Genomic DNA, 17,529 nt, shown 5'->3' with positions numbered 1-17,529 from the left:
TGCAGATCCATCAATCTATATATCCATTAACTCTAGCCAGGGAGCTGGTACTCGTGCCCCTTTCCTCAAGGGGAGATTTTTAAAAATTATGTGCATGCTTTTAAAACTTATGAAAAGATTCTTAAAATTTCATTTTATTCAGTTACTTTGGAAGTCCCTGTAACTTCCAAAGCAAGGATATTATAGAAAGAGTTTTCCATTCAGCTGGCTTCAATTTTGAACTGTTCTTTTAGTGTGTCAGCTGAATGGATAAGCCAGCAGGGCTATCCAGCTCTTCCATGCTGACACAGCAGACAAAGGTGAGGTGTGGCAAGCACATAGAATTAGAATGCTACAGGTGGGCTCCATTGGCACGCTGCTTAAAATGGTCCTAACATATTAAGAAAATTAGGCAAAAACATTTATCCCCAACATCTAGTTTATATTGTGGAAAACAATCATGAGAACCCTCACATGCTAGCTAAGGCTTATTCATTTTTTCTAGTGGTCCCAATTCTTTGCAATCTCCATGTTTGGAAATGTGACACCTGTTTTAATACCTGCCTCTCCTGATGCTATTGAAGACACGGGAATTATTTTTGTAAACCGCTTTGATGTTTATGAAATATGGTCATGTGCTTATACCTTATGTGCTGTAAATTGCAGTTGTGCCTAAGTTTGTTAAATTTCTAAGGTGCTTTGAATTTGCTCTACTGAACCCAGTTAACTTTGAAATATCCTGTTTTTGTAGTTGCATTCTTTGTTTTTCTGTAAATCTGGGAACTGCCACTGAAAAGCAGCATATAAATGGAAATAAATTATAAGCCTATGCTGTCAAAGGAAATTGCCTTGAATTTGCCCTGAAGTCTATAGCATGGAGTCCTAATTGTACAGTAAATTATAAAACTAAGTTCACCAAGGCAGCAAGTTAGAAGAGGTGGTTGATAACACACAAAATTGAACTCTGATGAGAAATTACATCACTTTATTCATCTTCTTGACAGTATTCCCGCAGCTGCACTAGATCTCTTTGATTACATGCTTGCTTTGGATCCCAGCAAGCGCTGCACAGCTGAACAGGCACTTCAGTGTGAATTTCTGAGAGATGTGGACCCTTCAAAGATGCCTCCACCAGAGTAAGTACCCCTCTCTAGAGTTCACTTGCTACAGAAACAAGATTTTAATACTTCAGTTCTACTAGCAGGTGTCCTGTGATGCACGTTTTCAGTTTTTCTGCAACTGGGTGTGTGTATAAAATACATTATGAGCATACTGTTGGAATGATGCTTGTAAACTTCATAAAACTTCCAGCATTTAATGGCTCTTCAAGTAAGGAGGGTAGCTTTGGTATACAGTTGACTCACAACTTACCTGCATCTAACTTGTGCAAGTTCACTTGTTAACACTCTTGGCTGATCAAAATAAAACAAAGGTGTGTGTATTGGTGTGTGTGTGGGGGGGAGAAATAGTGGCAATCTCGCCTGCCATTGTACACACTTTGGGCAAGCATTTGGAGGTGCAGGGAGAGTATGTTTCGACTATATGTCATTTTGGTCTTCGGCACTGTCCCTAGAACATAACTCCCGTATAAATTGAGACAGCAATACCTGAAGGACCACCTCTGCCCATGCAAACCGTGACTCTGTGTTCATCACCTGAGGCCCTTCTTCTTGTGCTGCCTCCACGTGAGGTCTGGAGGGTGGCAACAAGAGAATGGGCCTTTTCTGTAGTGGCTCCCTGTTTGTGGAATGCTCTCCCCAGGGGGGTTTGCCTGACGCCTTCATTGTATATTTTTAGATGCCAGGTGAATAATTTCCTCTTCAATCAGGAATTCTGCTAATTAATATTCTACAGACTTATAAATGTCTCTGTGGGAAAGGAGAGTTATTGGTTTGCTGTTTTACTTGTTTAAATCCTGCGTTTTATTCTGCGGGGGGAGGGACTTCCTTTGAACAAGCAGGTTCATTCTTGAAGCAAAGGTTTGTTCTTGGCTTAGTCCTTGTAGAAATAAACTATAAGTGTTCGTTTGTATGTAACACAAAGCCTGTTGCTCTGTGGTTTGTTTCTCAGTTTCCGTTGAGGTAGAGTGGAGAGAGCTTGATTTGAGCAGTTGACATGAGTATGCTTCATATGTACAAGGAAAGCCATAGTAGATTCAGACTATGGCTTACTGTTACATGTGAATGGGGCCGTGTGCTTCTTTTGCACACATGATGGAGAAAAGAACAAACTTGAAAAGATAATGTACAGGAACCCCCCCCCCTTTTGTTAACTTAAAATAATTTTGGCTACATCTGATGTATGAGGAACATGACCATAAACATTTGCCTAAATGAGAAAGGTCAGCTGAGCTTGGCACCAAGATACCTTACATAGCTATTGAGTGGTGGAATTCATACCTCGTATCTTATTGCTGCAAAGCTCCTTAACAGCAAGTATTATCCTGTGTTGAACAGTTTTATTCCTGGTTTTTGTTAAGAAACGAAGGACACTGCAAAGCAGTGCCACAGGTTCAAGAGCCCTTGGATGTTTTTGTTTCAGTTATGAGGTCTTATTGAATCATCACTAAATCTCAGACATTATGATGCATTCTGAAGTGATGGTTGTTGTTTTTTACAGCCTTCCTTTATGGCAGGATTGCCATGAGCTATGGAGTAAGAAACGCAGAAGGCAAAAGCAGATGGGCATGACGGATGATGCAACTAAAATTCCAAGGAAGGATTTGTCCTTGGGAATGGATGACAGCAGAGCCAACACACCCCAAGGCCTGCAGACCTCTTCTCAACTGAAAATGCAGGGCAGTTCTAACATAGCACTTGGTCAGTCATTTCTTATTGTTTAAATTCATGTACAGCTTCCCAAACAGATCTGCAGGGCAATGAAATTTAACTTAGGGTTTTGTAACAGTTTTTCTACAGGCAACCTGTGTATGTGCAGCCACGTTCAGCTTAGTATATTTCTGTTGTAAGACAAATGTGGGTATGTCCCATTGACTTCATGTGAACATGTTGCAGGAACTGACACCTTTGTAAAGAAGCTGCTTGTCACCAGATACCTTTAATGTGTCTGCATCTAATGCAGGGGTCGGCAAGGTTTATCTCTTGCGGAGATCGCTCCATGGGCCGGATCGCGTCTGCACAGATGCGATTTCTGGCACCGCAGAAGCCAGTCCCTGCTCCATGCTGTGCCGGTTTAGCGCAGCGGGTGGGGGCTTGCCAAGTCTGCGGCTCAGTTTGGAGGTGGCTCGTGGGCCGTTTAAACGATCCTCATAGGCCGCTTGTGGCCCATGGGCTGCAGGTTGGCAACCCCTGATCTAATGTCTTAGCTTCATTATCAGATTTGCCCAGTCAGCCTTGAAAATAATCAAGAGGAAAGGAAGATTGTTCGCCTTACCTTTTATTGTTGCAGCCCATAAAGGAGAACAATAATTGACATTTATTTTTTTTGTCAGACACAGAGAGCTGATCCCTTAGGAATTCATTGTCCCTCTTCTTTGCCACTGGAGTATTTATCCATTTTATTTATCTATTGCATTTATATACTACCTTTTTCTTCCAAGGAGCTCAAGATGGTGTACATGGTCCTCATTTCATCCCCACAACAACCCTGTGAGGTAGCTTAGCCTAAGAGATGTTGACAGGCCCAAGGGAGCTTCATGGCTGAGTAGTTTCAGACCCTGGTCTCACTGGTCATGGTCCAACACTAACCATTACTCCACGCTGGCTCAGAGTGTAGATCATGCTGAATATGCATATTATCTTCTAGCAGAGAAGAGGGCTTACACAAAATGGTGGTTGGCTCTGCATAGTCACCTGGTGGCAACAAGTAATTTTTTTAGCTTCTATCTTGAGAATGTGTTTGTGTGTGCACATTCAACCACCCACCATAGCCTTTCTGGGCTATTCCATGATTTCTTGCCCTCATGTCCTTTATGTTCAGTGACAGGTAGACGCAGCAAGCTGAACAAGAGGTAAGGTCATTAAGGATAGGGAAGTGTGGTTTTGCAACCAGACAACTAGGAATGTTTAGGAAATGGTGAGAGAAAACCATTCAAGCATGTTTTCCTTTGTATGTCAAAATTTATTTTCAGATTATGTGGTCATTTTGCTGAGATAGTACCTTTTCCCAAGTGTAATGTACAAATTCATTTAATTTTTCTTGTTGAAAAACCCATCTGTGCTGGTGAATGCAAATATACACCTGACTTATGAGCTTCAGGTATAATAGGAAGAGAGTGAAAACTTAGAACAATTACTGTTCTGTGATTTTGGATATAAAAGGAAAACAGAAACTTTCATTCTCTTCCTCTCTAGAGTGTGTAGGAAGCTCATTATGATATTCTAAGCCAAGGCTTAGGTAAACATCTGAACAGTCATTGTCAATTAATTTTGCTTTGTTCCTTACCTATGGTCATATTAAACACCTGTTTTTGTTTTGTTTTCAGTGAAAGGAGGCAGTGGACAGCCACTAAATCAAAATGAAGTGGCCATTCTCCTAAACCTGCTTCAGTCTAAATCCAGTATTAACATGGCACAATTTGCTCAAGTGCTGAATATTAAGGTGAATCCTGAGACTGAGCAACAGCTGAATAAAATAAGCCTTCCAGCTGGCATTTTGGAAGCAGGAGAAAAACAGACTGAGCAGGAGCAGCAGCAGCCGCCGCCGCCGCCGCCACAGCAGCAGCAGCTCCCACTGCCTCTCTCACCGGACCAGGAGCCTTTAAAACAAACTGCAGCCTCTTTGCCTCCTGCGCAGCCAGCTCAACTGACCCAAGCAAAGGTTGACACTGAGGTCACTCAAGCAGCTGTGCAGAGTGCGTTCACAGTTTTGCTATCTCAGCTACTAAAGACTCAGCAAGTGAAGCAAAAAGAAAACTTGTTAGAAGAAAAGGAGAATGGATCAGGAAATGAGATGCTATTACATCCCAGGCAACCTCCAGAACCAAGTACGCCTGCGTCTGGTGGCACCTGGGAAGATGCAGAATCGCCAGTATCCATTTATCCCCATCTTATCAAATCATTATATGCACATGCAGGTAGGAGAGAATGTCTTTACTTGTTAGGTGTTTTTTCTGCTGCTACTCCTGTCAAAAGTGGGTAAATAGTACAGTACAGTGGTGCCCCGCAAGACGAATGCCTCGGAAGACGAAAAACTCGCAAGACAAAAGAGTTTTCTGAGTTGCTTCGCAAGACGGATTTCCCTATGGGCTTGCTTCGCAAGACGAAACGTCTTGCGCCTTTTTTTTTTAAACCGCCAATGCATTCCTATGGGAAACCGTCAATACACATTGGTGCTTCGCAAGATGAAAAAACTCGTAGAACGAAAAAACTCACAGAACGAATTAATTTTGTCTTGCGGGGCACCACTGTATTCTATAATGAAAATGGTCTGAAATAGGCCCTTGTAGTAGAAGCTCATTATTGCAGTATAACAGCATAAAATTGGGACCTGGCAATGTAACCTTTACAAACGGAGGCTGGAATCCAGGGAGTTGTACTTTTACAGTGGGTTTTTTTTTTTTACTTTGCAATATGGCATAGGGGCTTATTCCATAAGCTTTTGACACACTTCTCACTTTCAAAAATGGTTTGGCATGCAGCATGGGGGGGAGGGGGGGCCTGTGGCTCATGTCCTGACAAACCTTTGGCCTGCAAATATCTTTTGATACTAGCCTGGGTGTAGTTGGTTCTGTTCCACTCAGTGTAGTCAAAATTCACTGCCACGTGAAGACATTCAACAACGTACTCTTAATTTGTTGTTTGATGAACCGATACGTGGCTACAGATCTCATTCTGAATTCTTTAAAAATCCATTTAGGACAAGAGGACTTGGTCAGGCAACCTGAGATGAGACCCCAGACGCCAGAGGAACGACCTCGCATCTTGCCCCCAGACCAGCGCCCCCCTGAGCCACCAGAACCACCACCTGTCACTGAAGAAGATCTTGATTATCGGACAGCGAACGAAAACCTGTCTTCACTTAGTAGCTCTTCAGGGATGGATCCTCATGCTGGAGTGAAAGCAGCTCTTCTACAGCTGCTTGCTCACCATCAGGCTCAAACAACGGAGGAACCAGCAACATCTAGTATGGATTTCCAATCAAGAGACTCTTTTGTAGCAGGTCCAGATTATAAGGATAGTTTTGGGTCATCTACATTCTCCTCTGCTCATTACAGCAGTAGTGATGGAATAGGAAGTGGATCATCTGGGACACTAGAAAGGGGAAACTTCATTGGAAATTCAGATGTTCAACCCTTGGAGACCTACAGTACTGCTTCATCTCACTCTAGTGGTGCCCCTCCGCCTCCTGCCTTTTCAGAACCATTTCATAGCTCAGTAACTGGTTATGGAGACATTTACCTCAACACTGGTCCCATGCTATTTAGTGGTGATAAGGACCATAGATTTGAATATAGCCATGGTCCCATCACAGTTCTGGGTAACAGTGGTGACACATGCACAGGGTCTGAAAGTACTCATTCCTTGTCCTCAAAGACACAGAACTATAGCTATGGAAGTAATTTACAGGAACCCCCTGGCAGTGTTAGCCACATGCATGGACAAACGTGGACTTCTCCTGCCCAAGGACCCGGATATTCACAAGGATACAGGGGACACATTAGCACATCCAGTGTCAGAGGACGAGGCAGAGGATTGCCATATTGAGCATCTGTTTCTTTCTTTTTCCCTCAGGCACATCGTTTTTACCTGGAAAGACTTCGTAGCTGTGATTTCAAAGCAGCAATCCAATAGACTTGAATAATGTTAATTCAACAGCTTTATTTTTATGTGGAAAAGGGTCTTGCATACAATAAGAAATTGCTTACAATTCATGCTGTTCTGAGAACCAGATAATTGATTGTACATCTTTGCAAATTCTAGCTATAAATTTTATATTTTGGCAGTTAAGTCGATGCTAAATTTAGGGACATCAGCTTTTTATGGCACATTGTCAGATCTGAACTATGCACACACTTGTGCTTTTTTTTGTAAGTTTGGACCAACTTTTATGTAAAAATTTTACAACAATCAAAGCAGGGCACTGATTTATTTGGTATTTCTTTTTACAAAACTACCTTTTAGTCAAAAAGTCACTGTCAGTCTTTGCACTGCTTTCAGTGTTATCTGTGGAAGGAGTTCTTTGTGCTCATTTCAGACAATAAAACACAGTCTTTCTTGATATAACAGTTTTATACATATTTGGGCATCGATTTGATTTACTTTCAAAGTCATTCGTCCAGTAAAATATCCTGTCCATCTTCCCAGCGTTTGTATAAAAACTGTTTTACTTGAATGGTAAGTGCCTTAACAATGTAAGCTTAAGGTCTGAAGAACATTTCATTAAATTCAAAAGGCTGTTGGAAGGTACTTTGTAGTTTGATACAAATATTTAATATTTACACTACATTCAGAGTAAATTGTGGACAAGGGGAATAGATGGCATTCTTTATGGGATTCTTACAAGCAGTTAGAAAAGTCAAATTAGAAAAACTTTCTCTTTCCCAAATTACAACTATCCCCTTAATGAATTAAGTGAAGAAAATTGAGAATGTATGGACAGTAATGAAGAAAGGTAGGTTTCCTTCCATTTTCTGTAAGAGCTCTTATTCTAATTCCTTTACCAAATAAAAGTTAGTGTCCTGTTTTATTCAAAATAGTCTTTTTATTAAAAAACAACAACAGAATAGCATATTGTTATATCAAATTAACAATAACTAGTTTTGTGTTGGAAAACTGACACCTGCTTTTTTCCACATAATTTGCTGCAGAATGTAACCAAAGTTACATAACCAGCATTTAATGCAATGAAATTAATAGGCAGTTAAGACTTATGAAAACTGGGACTGTGCCAACCAATTCTGTATTAAACTCTTCCACTAACTTGCTACTTGATTTGAATCTGTTTTGAAATTTCATCACATGTTCAGTCTAAAAGCAAAAGATGGTTCAAGGAAGTACCACTCTGGCTCCAAAGATGATGATTTCCAGCAATATAAAATTGTTCTGTGAGAATGAGACTCAGCCAGGAGACTGGCTAGGCTTTCTGTGTACTGAAATGTTTTTAAATGACCATATTGGAAAAACAGTTCCCAACTGATTATCCAGTTGATAAGTTAGTGCACATGTAGCTATTTTCTAAATATGTAATGTTTCTATGAACAAAATTACAAATGTAGTCTTGTCAGCTGTGACTTGAATCTTTTAGAAGCAAACCTAACATTGTCTGCTTCAAATTTTTGACTTAAGTGAATATTGCATTGTAGGGTGTCAAATTTGTTGGAACTCCCCTGTAAATATGACATTGGTCATCTGCAGTATCGTTTAGAGAATCCTGACTGAAAATAAAAGCAGCTAAACTGGAAGAAAATACTTAAGCTTAGCAGCTTGTGTTGACGCATTTCATATAGAAGATGCTGGGTTTGGAACACATCTTCCTCAATAATTCAGTTTAGTAAAGGCCTGCTCAAAAGTGAGTAAAAACAGCAATAGCGCTATGCTAAAACTTTTAATTAGTTAGTATCCTACCTCCCACAGTTTCCATTCATGCACAATCTAGGAAAATAAAGATTGGTTCAGGTCCAGTTCTCTGGATTTCATTTTCTGATTGTAATTTCTGGCGCCCATTCCAAGTGGCTTCCTGCCTTGGACAATACTTTCCTTTGGGCATGTGGAAGAAAGAAGGGGCTCCAGTCTAGGCAGAACTCATGGCTTTTTAAGCTCCCTAGAACATGTTGTCCACCCCACTTAATGCTACAGAGCCAAAGGGGAATCTATATTGGCAGTTACAAAACTTGGGTAATACTTGGACTTGTGGATGTTGCTGGACTACAACTTCCATCATCTGTAACCACAAGCCATAATGGCTTGAGGTAATGGGAATTGGAGTTCAACATTTGGAAGGCTATAGGTTCCCACACCCTGTTATAAATACATGTTTGAATCAAACTGTTCTGATGTTCCCAAAATCCTGCAAACATGGACAAAGGCCAGCCTCTCCAAGTCAAGGGTTCAACGGCTTCTTGATGTTGGCATGCTCTTTTGAATATTCCATAAATCTGATGGAATCTGCTTCACTAAGGAAACAAAATCTAGAGCAGGGTTTCCCAAACTTGGGTCTCCCAACTGTTGTCAGACTACAAATCCCATCATCCCTAGCTAGCAGGATCAGTGGGAATGTATTCCAAAAACAGTTGGAGACCCAAGTTTGGGAAACCCTGATCTAGAGAGAGGTGCTTTGGGGATTCCAGTTCTGACATACATCAATATGTTTTCAGGAATAAGTCAAATATAATTTCATACAAGGGAAGCTTTATAGATTGACCTAAGAGGGTGGTAAACTACCTGGTCAACTGCCTTTTTCAGTGTTCTTCAATTTTCTAAACCTTAAGAGAAGATAAGTGAAATGGCACTCTGTAGCACACTTGCTAACAAAAGCAAGTGGCAAACCCTTCAATACAAGGAAGCCATCTTTCTCTGTGCAGAAGGTAAGTATTCAAGACATCCATTGGCACCTGGAAGGAGGCATTCCTCTGTGTAAGAAATTACTAGGGAGCATTTTTGATGTAATTTTGAGGACTGGTAGAATTCAGATTCTTCACTATTAAAAACTATAGCCTAAATATAAGAAGTACAGACTTGGGAAACACATGAATGACATACAAATGAGCTATGCTTAAGATTATATGTTCCACACTAGATTTTTATAAATTAGTAATAAGGCTTGACAGAAGTAATGTCACCCTGAAATTTATTACCTTTTACCTGTGTCTCAACCCAAGTTGAAAAGGATGCAGTGCTTTTTTTCTCTTTCCAAGGTTTCTTCTACGTTCTTTGTTCCTTAATGACACTATGGGACCCTCCATCCTGCCTCCTTAGTGCTAGGCTGAGAGGCATTACGCCTAGGAAAAATGTCTTTATTATTGCTGAATTACACTTAAGGTTAAATATTTGGGGATAAATATTCCGTACAGAAACCTCTGCTTATGCCACCTCACCCCTTCTGGAGCTGGCAAAAGCTTGCTTTTAAGTAGAGACAGCACTGTGATTGGTGGAGATTGTATAAAGTTGCAATTTGTCATCAGATTGGTGATAATCTTCCCTTCTCATCTGATCTGCATGGATTAGTTCAAGAAGGGGACCTGTGTGTCTGTGTGTGTGTGTAGTCACAGCAGTTGTTGGCATGCAGTCCCTCGAGGGCTGGCCAAAACTGAATGCAGGCCTCTGGGCAAAAAACATGGGTTGTTTACAACCCTTGACATAAACAGTAAACATGTTGAACATCTTCATAATGCACTTTAGCCTCCACACACCCTCAGTTTATCTTAGCCTTTCCACCCTAATTCTCTTCTAGTGGATGTTTGCTGGAGGATTCTCCTTCCTTGGAGGATTTTAAGCAGAGGTTGGATGGCCATCTGCCGTGTGTGATCTAATTGAGATTTCTGCATTGCAGGAGGTTGGACTTCCAAACCTACATTTCTATGAGACGTTGAAAATGGGTTAGTTTAATAAGCCAACGGGACGCGGGTGGCGCTGTGGGTAAAAGCCTCAGCGCCTAGGGCTTGCCGATTGAAAGGTCGGCAGTTCGAATCCCCGTGGCGGGGTGCGCTCCCGTTGTTCGGTCCCAGCGCCTGCCAACCTAGCAGTTCGAAAGCACTCTCGGGTGCAAGTAGATAAATAGGGACCGCTTACTAGCGGGAAGGTAAACGGCGTTTCCGTGTGCGGCTCTGGCTCGCCAGAGCAGCGATGTCACGCTGGCCACGTGACCCGGAAGTGTCTTCGGACAGCGCTGGCCCCCGGCCTCTTTGAGTGAGATGGGCACACAACCCTAGAGTCTGTCAAGACTGGCCCGTACGGGCAGGGGTACCTTTACCTTTAATAAGCCAAGTGTTTAAGGCATACCTTATTCAATAGTGTGGTAGCTGCTAACCACACTGCCATATAGCACCTACTATTTGCATTAGTTATTTCCTGTAAATCAAGTTACCTTGCACTAAGCTCAATTGTAAATCATTTTTAATTGCTTCTCAAATGATACAGTTGTATTAAATTCAGTTTATTTAAGAATAATTTGGCTTAAAAGGAGAGATTACTCACATGAATTGGCTAAACAAATAGAAGGGGGCTACAGGTTCATTGGAACACTTAAAATCCACCAGTAACATAGATGGCAGCTCTTCAAATGTTACAGCTCCCATGTGATGAGCTGCTGGTCAGCAATTTCCACAGCCTTATATTGCATATAAACACAAGCTTTAGTAGTTTAAGATTATATGTTGTGAATGCAGGTTCTTGGCACTACTAATTGCTTACTCAAATTTCAGAAGGCTAATCTGGTTTCAATGACTAGCAAATGCACGTGACTCATGAGTAATCATACCGGGAAATGGGATGTGTTTATTGTGAAAAGACTTGTCCCAAAACAATGTAGAACTGATGCTTCGATTTCAACAGCATCTTTATTTAAAAAATAAAAATCAAATCAAATCAAATCCATACCCTTTGGGAACATTTTGTATTATAGAAATCCAAAACAGTTGGTTATTTGATTTCTAAAAAGTACTAAACCTTAAACTGTGCTGATACACTTTTACATACATGCCCCCTGTAGCTTTTGAAGTTCACAATTTAGCCTGCTACACAGAGAAAGCTGCATCATAGGCATTGGACATTGTCCAACAGCTCTGTACGCAAACCTCTAAATCCTTTTTTAGAAGTAAATTTATTTGGGGGTGAGCTAAAAAAAAAAGTGTTGTCTGAATGCACCTCTAAATTATATGTATAACCAACTCATTGCTAGATTTCCTTTCCTTATTAAAATATTTAATTCCTCCATTAGATTTAAATTAGGAAAAATGTGAATGTTTATACTTCCCATTCCTGCTGGTATAGCAGCAGTAATATAAAATAAGTAGTCCAGAAGTTATAAGCACAGCTGGTGAATAAATCCACCATGAAGGCTACAGAAATAAAGTCATGAAAAGCTGCATTTTATCTAACTGAAGCAAGTCCAGTTACTCAAGTGTCTACAAAGCCAAGTAGCACAAAATGTATTCTTGTGAGGTTTCAAAAAATAATCAGACTCAAGTTAGTTAAAGATTTTGCACTAACTTATTTCATTCTCTATTAATCTGCTTTTGAAATGTAGAGCAAAAACCAAACTAGCAAAGCCCAGTCATCTTGTACTCCTAAATAAAAGTCCTACTGGAAGGTAACATTTGAAAAACTGACATAAGCAGTGTATTTATCAGGTGCACAAAACTTACTTGCCCCTAGGTTTACCCAGTTCTACTTAGTGGCTTATTTAAATAAGGTAATTTTTGTATGCAGGTTCAACATGGATTTTTATAAGGTGGTCTTTTGTTACAAATTAGTAAAGTTTTGTTCCCAAATAGAATTTTTCAAATACGAAAATATATCGGTATAGGTGACTTTCTGAACAGAAGAAGTTGCAAGATTTGCAATTCTAATGTTAAACAATTTTAGCATATATGGTATAATAGATTTCTATAACCTGCATGTATTTACAGGCTGCAAGAAATTTCAGTAGCATTACCTCTAGTATGACTTAACAAAAAGCAGTAAGCATTTGTGAGTTTTACAAAACATTTACTTTATTTTAAAACTTTGTTCTAAAAATGTTCAAATGGAAGAGATGAATATAAGAAACTGACACAGACTGATTTGCTGGTGACTAAAGAATACTTTGCTCTCCATAGGCAGATGTCCCACTTCCATATGGTCAGTTCAAATAAAAGCATTTTCTAAGTTCTTTATTACTTGCCATCTTACGTATGAAGGTTGGCCCAGTTTTCTCACAGTTGTATTTTCACTGGCAGAAATGTTAACTGAAATACCTCCCCTTTTTGCCAGTGTATGTGGTTTGATCACTGCTGTACTGCTGGTTAACATCCGTAACGGATATGGGCTCTAGGCCAGCCCAGGGGTCTTCAAGCATTGAAGGTTTGTAATAGTTTTCCACATCATCATTAGACACTCTTTTCTCTCTACCATGTGGTGTTCCCAATGGGGTAGATGTCCTGGGTGATCCCTTTGAGAGAAAAGCCATGAGGAAAAGGAGTAAACAGTCTAATTAGATGCCGAGCTTTCAGAAGGTGTTCAAGACCAGCTAAATGCTATAAGTTATTGCTTTTCTTTTAAAACAAGTTTATTTTGTATAGATTAATCAGTAGCTGTCCATGTAAACAGATGTTTTAAAGTGCTGTGGTAATTTGTATTTTGTCTTAGAACATAATATAGTGCAAATTCTGTGACTACAAAAGGTGCAAATAGTAGGTCTGTATTAAAGCAAGTACAGAAGATTATAAACAGCTGCATCTTTTAACGTTCAAAACCAATTGGCTAGTCTTCAAAGATACTCAAGGGCTTTCAGTGTCGTGGCATTTCTCAGATTTCCATTTCCAGGTGCCGCTTGTGACAATCTCATATTGCTTCAAGGGTACCCTGATTCCGATGGAGGCACAAGAGGCTGCAGCGGGAGGGAAGGCTGATAAATCCCTGTGTGTGGTGTAAGCCTTGTAAACTCTGTTGGATACAATTTATGGGAATGACAGCAAGCAGCCAACTGGGCTTTCAATGCAACATTTGTGTAATTCAGGTTTGGAAAGACCCACACATATGCTCTCTCAGGTGCAAGAGCTTCCTGCAGCCAATCAGAAGCCATGCTTTGGTTTCTGAATGTTTTGGAAGTCGAACAGCCTTCCGGAACTGATTCCATTTGACTTCCAAGGTATGACTGTTATTATACAAGTTAGATATATTCTAGGTAGAAAGCTCACAACATAAGTATCCATTTTAGATTCTATGAACCACACCTACGGGGGCGGATTACGTTCCATATAAATCAGTGGAACATAGCTGTTTAGTCTCAGAAGCTACGTTTCCCAATTTAAAACAGGAGCACTTAATTTTCAAACAACAAACTTTCACCAGTTCATCAATTTTCTTCCCAGTCTTGCTAAATTAACAGTGTCTTAATTTGGCTGGTTTGGAAAACAAGCGCATGTTTTAATCCAATTATAGCAGCTCCAGCTTATGAGTTCATTTTTGTTTTGTTAATATATTACTAAACACCACTGTTTAGGTTTGATTTCAAACCTATTTAGTATTTCCTAAAATTTAGAACTTGCATTTATCAGTTGGTCTAATAAAATGATTTTTCTTACTTGGCTCTTTGCTAATTGGTGTAAAGAGCCAACACTTGCCTCCAAGACTTTTGTGGCAACCTGGGCCTGCAATGGCCAGTAACACATATTTTTCTTAAAACCTTTAACTGGAAAACTTTCTGTTTGTTTCAGAAAACTTTCTGATGTCTCAGCACAGGAGTGCGGTTGGAACTCTAACTCCCAGGAATGATAGGAGCTGTACTCCACATCTGGATGGCCACGCGATAGCCACCAAGAGAAGGATCAAATTCAACACATTTATTTTACTTGCATTTAGAAAACAACGCAAAACTTTGGAATTGACCAGCTTGCCAGATATTGTACTGCATTCAGTTTCTCCTCTCTAGTGACCAGGCTGCAGATAATTTGTCACCAATTTGCAAAACCGTCTCCCTCAGGAGGTGGCGGACTCTCCTTCCTTGGAGGTATTTAGGAAGAGGTTGGGTGAGTGCCATTGGTCATGGATGCCTCAGCTGAGATTTTCCTGCATGGCAGGGGGTTGGACTAGATGACCTCGGCAGGGCCAGATTCAGGTTTGATGAGGCCCTAAACTACTGAAGGTAATAGGGCCCTTTATATATCCAGCTGTCCTTTGTCAACAACAAATTGTTGTTGTTTTTTGTGTCGAATATACAGTGGACCCTCCGGATATGAACTGAATTCGTTCCGGGGGGTCTGTGCACCCCCCCAAAAAAATGTAACTAGAGGTGCCGCTTCTGTGAACGTTTTCTGGGTTCATAACCTGAAAGTAACAAAACCAGAGGGGTACGAAACTGGAGGGTCCACTGTTTTAGGTCTAAATTTATGGACCTAATAGGTATCTAAAGCCATTTGCGCATAACAAAGTATGTATTTTATCAAAGCAATTGTTGAACTGAAATAGGAAGCATATTAATAGTGATTTTTTTGGGGGGGGGAGCAAGAGAGTGGGGCCCCAAGCAATAGGTTTATTTAGCTTATACGTAAATCGGGACCCCTTTCTACAGTTCTATCATTCCGATGGCAGAGTTGGAAAGGGTTCCCGAGGGTCATCCAGTCCACCCCCCCCCCCGCAGCCATGGGATGGGACCCGGCTGCTTCCCTACCTGGCTGAATCTCCGGAAGCCCCCGGAGTGCGGCTGCTTGAAAGGCGGCTGCTGCTGCTGCTGCTGCTGGAAGGCTCCTCCTCCGGGGGACCTGCCGCCCCCGCCGTAGGCAGCGTAGCCTCCGCCGGCGGGGCTGGCGCTGCGGGGCCTGCGCGGCGAGGGCCCCCCGAAGTCGTAGGGCCGCGGGCGGTGGCCGTAGGGGGGCGTGTGCCGGGGGCTCCCGTAGCCCTGAGGGGAGCCCGCGAAGGGGGGGCCGCCGCCTCCTCTGTCCGGGTGGGGGCCGCGGAAGCCGGAGCAAGGGGGCGTGGGGGGCCGGAAGCCCGGCCGGTACATGGCGGCAGCCGGCGGCGGACGACCCGCGGGAGAGCTTCCGGGGGGCGGGGCTCCCGCGAAGCGGCCGCAGGAAGGTCCGCCGCCCCCGCCAGCCCCGCCCGCAACCGCGCCCCGCGCCCAACGTTCCGCGAGAAACATGGTTCCGGCTCCCGTACCTGGCCCCAAACATGCGGCTTAGCTATGGACAGAGGCAGTGCCTGGTTTACGTATAAGCTTAGGGCCCCACTCTTTTGGGCCCCCCCAAAAAAAAATCAAAGGGGAAAAAAATGGATGTACATTTCCAAAATATAAGATAAAAAACAAAATAAAACCTACACAACAGTTTTGTGTTGTTTAGGCTCCTATGATGGAAGCCAGGCTTTCTCAAGCTCGGCCCTCCACATGTTTTTGAGACTACAATTCCCATCATCCCTGACCACTGGTCCTGCTAGCTAGGGATCATGGGAGTTGTAGTCCCGAAACATCTGGAGGGCCGAGGGTGAGGAAGCCTGATAAGTAATGGGCCCCGCCTGCTAGCCTGCTCCCTAAAATATCACCGGTTTGCTCTCTCTATATATAGAGTGCCTACATTCTGCATGTGCAAATGGCTTTAGATACCTATTAGGTTCATAAATTACCGTGTAGCTTATATTCAACACAGAAAACAGCGACAATTTGTTGTTGACAAAGGACAGCTGGACGTATAAAGGGCCCCATTACCTTCAGTAGTTTAGGGCCTCATCAAACCTAAATCCGGCCCTGCACAGAGCTTATTTGCTCAGCTGGTTTTGCGGGGCATTTGACCGTGCAAGGAGTCATCCACATGACACTGAAAACAAACGTGGAAATCTTTTATGTGGCCAATTCAGCTCACACTCATAGGGTATAACTTCAGCCTAAAGGGTTGTTGTTCTTGTTGACTCCATTTAGCTCTCAACTGAGCATGCAAAGGATGGCAGCCTCAGATTTGTTTGTACTTGTTAGGACATTTTAAGAAGTAAATGCCATTGAACTCAGGAGTTTACCTTCCCCACTAGACTGAGGTGAAACAGAGGATGGCATAGGGCTGAGGTGAAGCTCCCTAAACCTTGATTAAATTTGAACACTTACATTATCTTGAAATTATGGGTGCCTTGCGCCCAGAAGCTCTGGCACCCAAAAACAACACAGAGTTGTGACAATCTGGAGGGGAAACAGGTGGATATTTCGCCAGCATGTAGAGAGGATACATAGAGGGCCGTCTGTTAATTTTTGCTTTGTCAGGCATTTGATGAAAGGCACAAAGCCTTTGTCCTAGGTTAAAAAATAAAAAAGCAAAATAGTTGACGCCAGCTTTATAAATATATGTATAAATGTTGGCTGGCTACTGGGCAGAAAGATCCAAAGAGCAATAAAGAGCATGAAATTCACACTCAACTCTGAGTATATTTTACCTACTCCTCTCCTACTCCTAAGTTTGCCCATCCAAGCAGGTGAGACCTTGGAGGGGGGGCCCTTAGCAAGGATTAAATGTATTTTCTTTCTTGCCCGCTACTAATGTTCTTGTTTCTAGGCCCATGTTTCAATAGAGTCATGTGTGTAGGTATCTGTATACAGATAGATGCGTATAAACATATATATGTAGATATCTATATAGATATTATATCCTTCAGCATTTATCTGAGGAAAATAAGGATGTCCTAAGGAATAGAGGGACATTATGGGATCAAATCAGTAAATCCTGTCTTATGTAAATCCAGAACTGTCCCTGGAAAATAGGGACTCTTGGAGGGTCTGTAGATACATATTTATATATATGTTTTCAGGTGTGTGTGTGTATCTAGTGCTTTTTTTCTGAGGGGGGACACATACCCCTACACATTTTGCGAATATTTGTACTTTTGTCCATTGTATTTATTTTTCCCAATTTGAAGTATAAAATGGTGATTTTATCGAGTCAAAATGAGAGTACCCCTAAACATTTTTTTAGAT

General features: G+C 41.7%; 2 protein-coding genes across 2 annotated transcripts in view; one reads left to right on the top strand and one right to left on the bottom strand.

The window, feature by feature from the left end:
- CDK13 (cyclin dependent kinase 13) overlaps positions 1-8,358 on the top strand; it is a 36,356-nt gene extending 27,998 nt beyond the window's left edge. Inside the window, exons 11-14 of the mRNA XM_083407006.1 lie at positions 984-1,115; positions 2,599-2,798; positions 4,424-5,014; positions 5,797-8,358. Of these exons, the coding sequence (XP_083263132.1) occupies positions 984-1,115; positions 2,599-2,798; positions 4,424-5,014; positions 5,797-6,644 (1,771 nt within the window). The 3' untranslated portion in view covers positions 6,645-8,358. The remainder of the gene's footprint in view (positions 1-983; positions 1,116-2,598; positions 2,799-4,423; positions 5,015-5,796) is intronic.
- A 3,057-nt stretch (positions 8,359-11,415) lies between these two features.
- MPLKIP (M-phase specific PLK1 interacting protein) lies at positions 11,416-15,629 on the bottom strand. The gene is made up of 2 exons (XM_083407163.1): positions 15,247-15,629; positions 11,416-13,026 (listed from the first exon to the last, which is right to left on the bottom strand). The coding sequence occupies exons 1-2, from the start codon at positions 15,577-15,579 to the stop codon at positions 12,820-12,822; spliced, it is 540 nt and encodes a 179-aa protein (XP_083263289.1). The 5' UTR covers positions 15,580-15,629; the 3' UTR covers positions 11,416-12,819.
- Positions 15,630-17,529: the final 1,900 nt, after the last annotated feature.

Source organism: Podarcis tiliguerta (genome assembly GCF_965153285.1).
Source record: "Podarcis tiliguerta genome assembly, chromosome: 12".
In the NCBI taxonomy this organism is placed as follows: domain Eukaryota; kingdom Metazoa; phylum Chordata; class Lepidosauria; order Squamata; family Lacertidae; genus Podarcis; species Podarcis tiliguerta.
Note: the sequence above shows the minus strand (reverse complement) of the source record. Positions and strands in the feature narration are given on the sequence as shown.

Coding starts and splice junctions, on each gene's coding strand:
- MPLKIP (XM_083407163.1), bottom strand. CDS start 15,579: ATGTACCGGCCGGGCTTCCGGCCCCCCACGCCCCCTTGCTCCGGCTTC. Junction 13,027..15,246: donor GCTTCCGGAGATTCAGCCAG/GTAGGGAAGCAG, acceptor TTTCTCTCAAAG/GGATCACCCAGGACATCTAC.